Raw genomic sequence first — 12608 nt, forward strand, 5'->3', positions numbered from 1 at the left:
TTTCACAATATTTTGGGCATCCTCATATGACTGGATCCCACTGGAGATTTTAACTCTCAGAATTGTCTGAACTGAGCCTTCAGCAATTTGTTGATTACAGTTCCGGTTTTCCTACACCAGCACTGGGTCCAAAAGCAGTTTCTGCTCCTGAGTCTGTGCTCTGGTGAGCCCCAGCTCCCTATATTTGCCTGTCTGTCTTTCCAATCTTGGTGACAGTGGTTTACCCTCAGTCCTCCCTTCTCTTACAATTCCAAGAGGAGTGGATATATCGATCTGTTTAGCTTCTTACTTGTTATGATGGAGTGGCAACTACACAAGCTCCTTACATGTAGAACAGGAAACACTGATAGTGAAAATTTTATCATTGGCTTCAAACACTATCCGTTGTTTTCCTTGAAGTAACAGGCACACTTTGTTCCTTTCCAAGAAAATGCCTGACAGATACTTAAGTTTTAATAAATTAGTCTGTCAGTCTGTAAAGTAAAAATAATGTTTCATGAAAAAAGGGTCTAGTTTATCTTGTAACTCAACCACACATAGTTTTCCTCTGGATGACCATCATATTTCAATATGTAGCAGAAGAACTTTATGTGTACTTCCCATTTCACCACACATAATATTAAAGACATGCAGTCAAGGGTCAAGATTTACTAAAATTACTTTTTACTGCTTCTGGTACATTCTTAAGTGAAACTGGCTTTTTAAAAACACTAGGAGTGCTTAGCACTGAAAAATACAGTGACTACTATTACAGTTTGATGCCATTACCCTGACACATGCTAAGGTGCCAGCACTTTTACCTGTCATACCTTTCGCACCATCAGTGTAAATGTCCTCACATTTGTTTGAGGATAAACCATGAATTTCAACAACATTATTCAATAATTTGAATATTTCAGCACTACTTATGTATTCTTCAGTGGTTAGTTGGTGCTGATACTAGATAAATACAAGCAAAACATCAAGTCCAGCTTATGTCTGCTGTAGATTTGTCCATTTGAAAGATAAAACCACAATACTGTTGAGATGTTAACTTAATCATTATGTTTGCAGGTAAATCTTTAATTCAGTCAGTTAATTTCTTTCATTGGAAGGTGGCACAATTTCTTCTACAGACTCTTCATCCTATAGGCATTCAACAATGTCAACTCTACAGTGTTTATTAGTTTCTCCACTACTGTACATACTTCTCCAGCTACTGTAATACAATAGTTTATACTACCCTGTTTCCCCGAAAATAAGACCTACCTGGACAATCAGCTCTAATGCATCTTTTGGAGCAAAAATTAATATAAGACCCAGTATTATATTATATTATATTATTATATTATATTATATTATATTATATTATATTATATTATATTATATTATATTATATTATATTATAATATAATATACCAGGTTTTATATTATAGTAAAGTAACACCAGGTCTTATATTAATTTTTGCTCCAAAAGATGCATTAGAGCTGATTGTCCAGCTAGGTCTTATTTTCGGGGAAACGGTATGTTTCAGTATTTTTTCCATTTCCATTCTGAAAAACTGTAACAACCCATTTTGACTTTTAAAGAACTTATAACATCTACTTTTAAATATTTTAAATTCCTTTTCCTTAAACGATAAATGATGGATTTGAAGATGACTACAATTTAGCTCACACTATAGTATTCTAAAATGTTCTGTTACCTCAGACACAGTAAGATAGTTATTAGTGTCTATGAGGCCAAAAATGATAGCTTTTGTCATATCTTTGTTTCTTAATTACAGTTTTAATCTATTGTGTAGGTCCCTCCTTTCTCTCTCTCTCTTTTTTTTTTTAATTTATTGGAGTGGCAATTGTTAATAAAATTACATAGATTTCAGGTGTACAGTTCTGTAAGGGGGGTGGGGTCCCTCCTTTCTATGAGTCAGAGAACTCTGATAAAAGTCAGTTTCACACATTGCAGCTATGGGTTGAGCAAGTGAGTCTTATAATCTCCCTTTTTGAAGCCAGCCATCCATCCTTAAACATCAGAAAGATATGTTATAAATTGTTTTTATTATATTGTATAATAAAATATAAAGTCTATAATAATTAAAGCTATAATTTTAAAACTTAGATTTTTCAAAAATATGTTTAAATATTGTTGAAAATAAGACTACAATGTGCATTTACTTCTTATGTTTTCACATAGACACAAAACTTCTAAATTTAAAAATGACAATTAAATGATAATGAAGTTATAAAGATTATAGTAGGCATAGCTTAAGTAGCCAGTAAGAGCACTAAGTACTGAGAAAAATTTAACGTCTGAAAAATGTTTGTATTTGTACCCTAAACCTGCTAGCTTAGAAAATTCTAGAATACACAAACACATTCCAGAGCAATGATGTCATTACCCATTATATAGCCTCTGAAATTTTTCTCTATATATTTGTGAGAGAATAAGAATGAAAGGGGCAAATAAAGTCTTAGTATTATTATGAAAATAGGTTTGACCTCTAGGACCTCCTGAGAGAGTCTTAGAGAACTGTTCTTATCGGGAATGAATCAGAGGAGGTCAAAACTGGAGCTTGGGAGACCAATTAAGAGGATGTTGGGAAGGTCTATGTGGCGTGGTTCAATTTGAGCGTGCATCAGAATCCTGTGGAGGGCTTATTAAAACAGATGGTCAGACCCCACTCCCAGGGTTTCTGATTTAGTAAGTCTAAGGTCAGGCCTTAAAATTTGCATTTGTAAAAAGTTCACAGGTGATGTATACGCTGATCATTTTGGGGCCGCACTTTGAGATGCACTACACTAGGGCCTTGCTACTCATCTCAGACCTTACCCCAGTCCTATTGTATATGAATCTACATGAATAAGATTCACGGATGGTTTGTATACACATTAAAGTTCAAGAAGCACTGCTCTAAGAAGCAGTTAATAAAATCCTAGACCTAAAGATGGAGAAAAGTGCACAAGTTTAAAAGTTATTTATGAGAGGGAAAAAAGGACTTAGGGACTGGACACAAGGGAGTCAGGGAGAGGGAGAAATCACCAGAAATGCCTTGGTTTCTTCTGGCTTTAGCAACTGAATAGGTGGAGATTCCTTTTCACTGTGACAGGGACACAAGCAGATGAGTACATTTGGAGGAGTAGTATTTGAATTCAGTATTGAATTTATTGACTGCGTGAGGTTCTCTTTTAACGCCCACAATACTGGTCATTATGTGATTAATCAATAACGCTCTGGGTTCCTGGTGCTGGGAAAGGATTGGTATTGAATAAGAAGTGTTATGCACACATGCAGGATTCAATTTTCAGCTCAGAATCCATCTGTAGCAGATATAAATTAGTAAAACACAAGTCTCTTCTACAAAAGGATATTTAAAACCTGTCTGCTATCCCCATAGCATTCATTCCCACAAAAACAAGGACGCAGGTTAGAGACGGGATAACCAGCAAAAATCACATTCCACCTATCAGTAATTGGGGCCCTGAAGAATAGAAGAGGCTATTCCAGGTATCTCAGAGCAAAACAGATCAGACTGTGTGATGCACAGACAACATGGGCAAACTCAATGTGATTCCCTGCTTTCAAAAGTGTCCAGTTAAAGAATTCTTCCAAATACTACTTAGAGCTAGCTATGTACCTGCCAAGCTGAGCCAGGATTCTAACACACAAAGTGGTCTGCAGAACAAAGCAATCCTCACTTTCCGAATGAATGAGTCAGGTTTCTGTCTGGAGGTGAGAGACATTACACTTCCATCCATTATTTTATTTGATCCTCTCACTACTCTCAGGTAAGACAGTCAATGTTATTATCTGCATTTTGCAGATGAGAAAGCTAAGTTTGAAGGAAATTAAATGACCTCTAGAGTTATTAAAGTGGTAAGAGGATGAGCTGGGACTGAAATCCAAGTCTCCTGACTCCAAATTGTGTGCTCTTTTCACTGTATTATAGTGCTGTAGTTCAACTTAACAACGGAACAATCTGCAGAACATGAGTTCCTTTTTTTGGATTGTAATTTATTTAAAGAGTTAATTTGAAAGGAATGTTTAAACAATAGCACCTGATTTCTTAAAATAGTTGATTCATTACAGATTACTAGTGAACCTTCATTTTAACGGTCAAGCCGTTGATGAGTCACAGCAAAAGATCTGTGGGGAAAAATAAACAAAAACAAAAACACTTACATTGTCACCAGATCTGTTCATTATCCTCCGTGCCCTATATTCAGATCAATCAATAGTTAATTAATAATGATGTGCTTTCTGAAGTACAAGGTTATAAATTAATTGAATGCTCATATGCATATTTTCTGTAGGAAAAATAAGTGGGAAATGCCTGTCATGCCCATCTCATTGTAAGAAAATGTATGTAATGATTACAAGCATATAATAATGGTTTGCCCAGCCAAATGTTTGTTCATTTCTGTTAATCAGTATTCATTTGAGCTACTTCCATGCAGTTTGTGGAAGCAATGCAATCAGTTGAGTAGTGCCGCAGATTTAAATCAGTAATAAAAGCCCTGGGGAAATTAACAAGACAAAACATTAACCACAGACTAAACATTAACATATATTAACATTTTTATTATACCTGTAGAATTGTTCAATGGGCATGGTTACTACTGTGAAAAAGTTTATGTTGTATATCACATAATTTCAATATATATTTTGTTTTAAAACTTTTAAGATTTAGTTCAATGAAATTGAACAACAATATAATAGACAATTTAACAGAATGAACTGAAGTTCATTATTCATTTTAACTGGAAACTTATGGAATTCCCATCCCACCCCATTCCACCACACTCCCAGCCCCCAGGTACCTTAAAACAAATACCACAGGCTGTATTCCTCCAGAGTGGACCACAGGGTCAGAATTGAAATTTAAATTGTATAACCATAGATAAAGTTTAATTTTTAATTCTTCAGGGTTCTGATGAATCTATCGATGATCAAAGACTAAATCTATACCAGTTATTTAGCAGCAGTTCTCAGAAAAGCACTCCTTGGAACCACAGTAATCAGCTGGATTCTAGCACAAAAGTTATTCTACAATTAAATATAACTGAAAAGGCCCTCCAGAGAGCCTCTTGGTGGCCACAGGTGCAGCTCTTAAGAGGAAAGGAGTTGTGCTGATCGCTGAATACGATTCAGGAGGACCGCTGCCATCTTCCCTATCAAAAGCCATCAGATTTTGGAGGGCAGTGTGATGTGTCTGTCCATGGCTCTTCTTGTGCCACAGACTCACTAACGGGAACTTTTCCCTTTTTGCTTCTGTTTCTCTCCTCCCTCCACCTCCTCCTTCTTGTGTTATGGACCATGTAAGTTAACACACACACACACCTCTTTTATATATTTCTTGAGAAAGAAAATGCAAAGCCTTTCATTGATCTGATTTTTAAATCAAGAGCAAAATAAATCTGTTAGGCCTAGTTAAGAACGGGAGAGAGTCAGAGGTACATTTTAATGAAGTAGCACCCACCTCCCATCCCCATTTTCAAATCTTTTTGGTTATAACGGCCAAAATTATACCTGTTGCATTTTTGTAACCATAGGATTAACCTGGAATCTCCATTTGCAGGGGGGGAGAACTATAACGAATATACTTGGTCCAGATAGCAGACTAGACCTGGGTTAAATTGTAGGCATGACAGATTTTGTAACCAATGCAAGAATCTGACTTCAGGAGCCATGGTCCTGGGACGTCCTGCAGGCAGCAAACAGAACCTACTTTGGGAGCCAGCTACCTTTTCCACAGAACTTGCCATCCAGTGCTTTAGTATGGTTTATTGACTTTTTTATTTTTTTATTTTTTATGTATTTTATTTTTTTGTTTATTGACTTTTAACTGGCAGGCTACATTTAAATCACGCTAGTAGAAACTCTGCCTGAAACTTAGGTTAAAATTGGATTGCAGTTTTCTGTTTATTTGTAATGACTAGCCCTTCTTTGAAGTATGTTTCTGAATTCTGCCTAATTATTACGCTTCTCCAATTATGGATGGGATGTCCATCCACAGGACTATAGAGCTTGGCCACACCCAATACTGGGAAGCCCCTGAGTCTATCCTCTGACAGAAATCCAGCATAGGGAGAAAAATCAAAAACAAAAAGACAGGTATTGGAGTCAGACAGATCTGGGTTCAAGGCCCGGCGCTGCCATTTACTGGCACTGTGGCTCTGCTTAAGTTCCTAATCTTTGTGAGCCTCAGTTTCCTAATCTCCAAATTGGGGTTAATAATACCTGCTCTGTATGCCTCAGAGGGTTGTTGTAGGACTTACTGGAGATAATGGAGAATGGATGTAGAAGTTACTTGCGAGGCAAGAGGCTGGAGTAAAGTTTTATGTTACAAATGTGAAGTATTGGTATTCTTGAGAAGCTTACAATATACTGTAGACTCTCTCTGCTCAGCCATGCAGAGGGCAAGATCAAGTCTGAAGTTTTTGTCACCTGAGAGTTCTCAGAACCAACAGCAAATGGGGTGGGGTGGGGACTGAGAAAGAATACAGTTAGATTTTAACCAATGGAGTATCTGCATTTCTTTTTGTCAGTTATGGGGTGCATATGTGAATTGCATCAGACCAAATGTTTTGCATGGTTTCAAAATCTTTGGTAACGTATTCTACTTGTAATTTTCCTCTTTTGTTCAAAGGAGCCTAGAATAAAATATGGCACTTCAAATATTGCATCCTCCTCTTTTCTATTAGACTAGAGTTACAGGTGGAGTGAAGCTGTGGGACCAGGTCAAAACAAAGACCTGTGTGGGTGAGAGGTAGAAGTGGGGCTGTAGGCCACGTTTCTTGATATTCAATCTACTGTGCTCTTCACTATACCTTTCTGGGCCCTAGCAGTGTGTTCTCCTCATATATTTGCAAAGCCAGTGCTTCTGGAGCCTGGTTAGAAAAGAATGCTGCTAAGGTTACTAGAATGATCTGCTGGCCTGGATATGGTCAGAGGCCCTGCCTTCTTATGTTTCAAGTCTTATAACACTTCATAGCACTATTGCTTTCCCTGCCACAGGTTCTGGCACATGAATAAAGGCACCATTAGAAATCAGAGTTCATGGAAAAGGAACAGGTTTTATATTCCAGCAGGTCTATTGATAGAGACACTCACCTGCCCAATAACTTCACTTCAACTAACTAAATTTACAGGTAGCAGCATCCTCGACTAGGTACATTGGTCAGTGAAAGAAAATTGGATTGCACCTGTTATCTAAGAGCCTGAAAATCCTGGGCAGGATACTGACTTCTAAAATGCCACTTGGGAGGTTGGCTTCTTTAGCAAGTGCAGCTGTAGAATAACACCCAGGTCTCTAAGCATAGCCTGAGCTTTCCCAAGTATGAAGCTGAAAGGACCTCTTTAATGTGAATACTGCATCTCTTTGTAAATTATGTTTTCATGTCTACTTCTCAAAATAAGCTCATTAATATTCACCTAACGCTCACATAGCGTGGGGGTGAAATATGTGGGGAGAAGGGCCCAAATGGGGGTCTACATTTGACAAGTGCTTTGTGTATGAGAAGAATTTGCTTCATGGTAGATTTGTGGAAGAGAATACAGCCTGTCTGATAAGATGTGGCAGATTTCAGATGGGGGAGTGGAGGTGATGGCAGGACACCGTTGTTTGCCCCTCACCCCACACAGAGCCTTGAGAAGTCGGCTTGATAATGCCACATTGGGTGGCCTGGGAAGAAAGGTCAAACTAGAGACTGTCTACATTCTCATTTGTTCTTAACCTTCCTACTTTTGCCTCAGCTGCACCCTTTTCCAGTACGTTGGGAGGGGTTAAAAACCTTAAAGTCTTGCTGTGGCCCAGTTAGTATTGGATACAAAGGGCAGACTTTCAATGGAAAGGGAGATTGCACAGCTGTGGGTTGCAAGTAGAGAAGTTACTGTGAAAGATGTGTGAAAGATTCTGAGTTCAGAGCCAGATATGGACCAGGTGTCGGTCAAGAGAATGTACCCTCTGCTGCTGAATGTGCTGACTAAAACACTTTGATCCTGGTGGAATAGACTCTCACGTTGATGTATGTTCCTGGAGTAATAAGTAGATATTAAGGGAACAAAAATCAAGGTTTTGTTCCATGAATGTTCCCCTGCAGTTTAACAAAGTAAACACATATATGTCTATGGGCATAATTTTATGATGCACAAACTGCCCTAAGTTACTTGTATCTACATTATGTGTTTTGAAAGTGATTGGAACTTAACTCCCCAGTTCAGCCCGGCAGCCCTCTAGCCTAATGCACCCTACCAGACTGCTACCACTTAGGGCAAATTCAGAGTATGCAGATTCTTCAGTTGAAGTTAATATTAGCCCAAGTCAAATAGTATTACATAAGCACATCTGAAAAATTCAGTATAGCGGTTGCCGGATGGCTCAGTTGGTTAGAGCGCAAGCTCTGAACAACAGGGTTGCCGGTTCAATTGCCACAGGGGCCAGTGAACTGCACCCTCCACAACTAGACTGAAGAGAACGAGCTGCCGCTGAGCTTCCGGAGGGGCTGCAAGGTGGCTCAGAGCACGAGCTCTCAACAACAAGGTTGCCGGTTCAATTCCCGCATGGGATGGTGGGCTGCGCCCCCCTGCAACTAAAGATTGGATACAGCGACTGGACTTGGAGCTGAGCTGCTCCCTCCACAACTAGATTGAAGGACAACGACTTGACTTGAAGCTGATGGGCCCTGGAGAAACACACTGTTCCCCAATATTCCCCAATAAAAAAAAAATTCAGTATAATACATTCCAAAGCCAAATAGAGTACAGTTGACCCTTGAACAATGCGGGGGTTGGGGCACTGACACCCCCCCCACAAACTCCCATGCAGTTGAAAATCTGTATATAACTTTTCATTCCCCCCAAACTAAAGTACTAATAGCCTACTATGGGCTGGAAGCCTTACCAATAACATAAACAGTCGATTAACACATATTTTGTGTGGTATATATATTTTTACTGCATTCTTACAATAAAGTAAGCTAGAGAAAAGAAAACGTCATTAAGAAAATCATAAGGAAGAGAAAATACATTTGCAGGACTGTACAAAAATCCATATGTAAGTGGTGCCGTGCAGTTCAAACCTGTGTTGTTCAAGGGTCAACTGTATTTTAAAGTATCTGCAACTTTTGTTTCATTCCCATTAAGATAAACTATTGAGAATAGCTAGTCTGAATATTAGACTCTAGGTGCTATCTTTCATAAATGAAGATTATGCTATTACTGATGCTAGATTTTTTTCTAATTCAAGGATTTATTTATATATGGAAAACTTTCCAAAGCTATACAAACCAAATGCCTTTTATGCCTTTATAAAGAGATACATAACTTAGTAAATGTTATCGGGATCATCTTGAGAAACCCAGAAGCTGGGACTGCCTATCAGTAGAATGGCATTGCTGGACCTGATACTAAGACTTTCCTTCAATTCACTTCAATTAATTCACCTTTATTGAGTGCCTAATGGTGGACATAATCCAGTCTGAATTCTGTGGAGGTACAGAAGTAACAAAGATATAACCTCTGTCTTGACAAGGTATTTCTAATATTTTTCCTGAAGTCTACAATCTATATATTTACCTGGGCTATGTTGGCTATGTTTTTAAAGACTGGGAATTCTCTTTTATTTTTCTAAAATATAGAATGTATGCAACTGGAAATCAAGCATTGTCTTCTAGTGAGGTGATATTGCATAAGCTTTGAAGTCAGACAAATGGGTTCAAAGTCCAACAGTGAATCCACTACCCATTTGCTTTAGGCAAAGTCACTTAACCTCCTTGAGCCTCAGTTTCCTCACCTGTAAAATTGAGGTGATAACATTTAGCATAGTATCTGGCACAAGGGAGACATATGTTAATATTTATACTTCTTTATATAAAAGTTCATTTAGGCATCTGTCTGAAACTGAAAAATATACAAAATCTACAAATAATTTAACTATATCATTTAGAATTGAGATGAGAAAACTGATGCCATTTCTTTTTATCATTGCTATATGAGTGTAAAAGAGCTAAGTTTTAGAGGGAGGTATTCAATAAACATTTTTGAATGAATGAATGAATGGATAGAGGAAGGGAGAGAGGGAAGGAGGAAAAGAGCAAGGGAGGAAAGAAGGTAGACTCTCTTGAGCGCCCGTATTCTTTAATACTCTCAGTCCTGGGCTTATTCAATGACATGTAATTCATAGCTGATGGCGATTGATTGATTGATTGGCTTGCCTTCTTCCTTCCCTCGGGTGTTTTTAGGAAAGCCAGATGGGCCACTCATTGACATTTTTCAGAATACCCTAGCTTGGATCTTATAACAAAATGCTCATAAGAATCGGGAGCACTCTGTGCATGGGAGGCTGCTCTTCTATTAACAGACTACTCTACACATCTCTCATACACCCCTCATATCTTCTGCACTAGTTCTTCCTAAATTTTGCAGTGCCCATTCTTCATACGTATAAATACCAAGTGCCATTAAAATGTATCAGTGGCATAATTCCTATGTAGAGGGTACTCTCAAATATGCACTTCACTATAGGAAATAAAAAGCATTTTTCATCTTAGGAAAATCTCTGAATAGGCTGCACTCAGAGTGCCCCCCCGCCCCCACCCCCAGTCTTCAACCTTCTTTTGCACAGATGGCTCTTTCCCTTAAAAGCGTATCACCTTCTTTGACTCCAGTAATAGCTTTGTTCTGCTCTTTAAAAAGAAATTGGGGAAGAAATGGAAGTGTGTCTCAGAATTTGTTTCTATCATATCTGTGAAAGTATCATATAATTATACTGCATTTCTTTTTTTTTTTTCAGATTGGCAAGTTATGTGCCCATTCTCAACAACGCCAATATAGATCTGCTTATTATCCTGAAGATCTGTTTATTGACAAGAAGGTATTAAAAGTTGCTCATGTAGAACACGAAGAAACCTTATCCAGCCGAAGAAGGTGAGAGGTTTTTTTTTTTGTTTGTTTGTTTTGTTTTTTTCTTCTCCCTATTTCAGCATACAATTAGCAATTGTGTTTTAAGGTCAAAAACCATTGGAGTGAAGCTTCTTAAGTACATGTTCTTTAGTCTGTCTGAGGAGAGTGTTTGGTTAATTAAATTCTATCATCTGTCAGTGTTAAAGAAAAAAGATATTGTGTTATATCCAAGCCATATTTAAATGCAAATTTACCATATGTAAATATTCAGTACAGCAACACAGGATGGAATGGACTTCTCTATTCAAGATCTTTATTGATAAAACAAAGCAATTTTTGCTTATGATCTGGTCTCACAATTTCATGGCTTGGTTTGTGACTTTTTCCATTATTAACAGTGAGTTAGGGTTGAGGGTTGAGTTCCCCAAAGAGAAACTGGCAAGACACACTCATGTGTACGTACACACACACACACACACACACTGCACATTCTACACACACTTTTAAGGATTTCTTAAAGTAGCAGTCAAGGGACTAAATTAAAGTTTGTTTCTTATTCTCTTCATTCCTCCTACCCCATCTATATTCCCAGCTTCCCTGTTCTAGTTTCATGGTTACAAATCAGGGGTAGAAATTTGATGGGAAGCCCAACACAAATCTAGGAGAGTTGCTTTCCCTAAAAGCACTGCAGATGTAGCCAACCCTGCCACTGGCTCAAGAATACCTAGGTATGAGTTCTGTGTCCTGATAACTTTGAGGGTATTAGGAGAGATTGGCCTGTAGATGGAAAATTAAGAGATGAAATAAGGACCATCTCAGATTTGGGTTAAATTATTCCATTTACTACAGGAGGTTTTGAAATGGTAATTCCTAGTCATATATGGTATAGTTTCGAGTGAGAGAAAACAGTAAGGCTCCTTGAGAGGTAGTCCTACAAAGAAGCCTATCAGGAAGGCCCATTTTCTTCTCTTTTGTTGACTTCCAAACTAATGGATTCCTAGTTTCCCTGAAGCAGCAGTTTTAAAGTGTGATTCAAGAACCCAGGGTGTCCCAGAGACCCTTTCAGGAGGTCTGTGAGATCCTGCTTTTGCTAACTACATACCTGTGTGAAACTGGCTTTTGTTTATATACTTCAACCAAAACAACATATTGCAACAGATTAAATGCAGAAGCCATAGGGAGAATTTAGCTGTCTCCTATTAAGCCAGGCAGTAAAGATATTTTGCAAAAATGCAAAACCATATCAGTTTTCTCACTTTTTTCATAAAAACATTATTTATGTTAATATATGATGGCTCATTATTGTTAGTTTTAAATTAATGACAAAATTTGTTTCCGTGTTTTAATTTCTAAAGCAGTAAATATCAATAGACATATATCACATAAACAGAAGCTTTTTGGGATCCTCAACAATTTTTAAGAGTGTTAAGGGGTTGTATTAGTTATCTAGTGCTGTATAACAAATTATCCCAAAACAGTAATTTAAAACAACAAACATTTATTATCTCACAGTTTCTGTCAGGAATTTGGGAGCAGCTTAGCTGGGTGGTTCTCAGTCTCTAAAGAAATTTCAGTCAAGATGTTGCCTGGGGCTGGCAGTCATCTGAGGCTGGAGGATGCACTTCCAAGATGGCTCACTTACACATTTAGCAAGTTAGTGCTGGTTGCTAGAAAGAGGCCTCGATTCCTCACCACATGGACCTCGTGAATATCCACGTGACATGGCCCC

The 12608-nt window shown here is 38.0% G+C and overlaps 1 protein-coding gene across 1 annotated transcript in view; it reads left to right on the forward strand.

Annotated features, from left to right (window-relative positions):
* Positions 1–12608, forward strand: part of GPC3 (glypican 3) — a 441123-nt gene that overhangs the window by 286667 nt on the left and 141848 nt on the right. The window contains exon 4 of the mRNA XM_033119596.1: positions 10770–10903. Coding sequence (XP_032975487.1) covers positions 10770–10903 — 134 coding nt within the window. The remainder of the gene's footprint in view (positions 1–10769; positions 10904–12608) is intronic.

The sequence above is a fragment of the Rhinolophus ferrumequinum genome, chromosome X (assembly GCF_004115265.2).
Source record: "Rhinolophus ferrumequinum isolate MPI-CBG mRhiFer1 chromosome X, mRhiFer1_v1.p, whole genome shotgun sequence".
Classification (NCBI taxonomy): Eukaryota; Metazoa; Chordata; class Mammalia; order Chiroptera; family Rhinolophidae; genus Rhinolophus; species Rhinolophus ferrumequinum.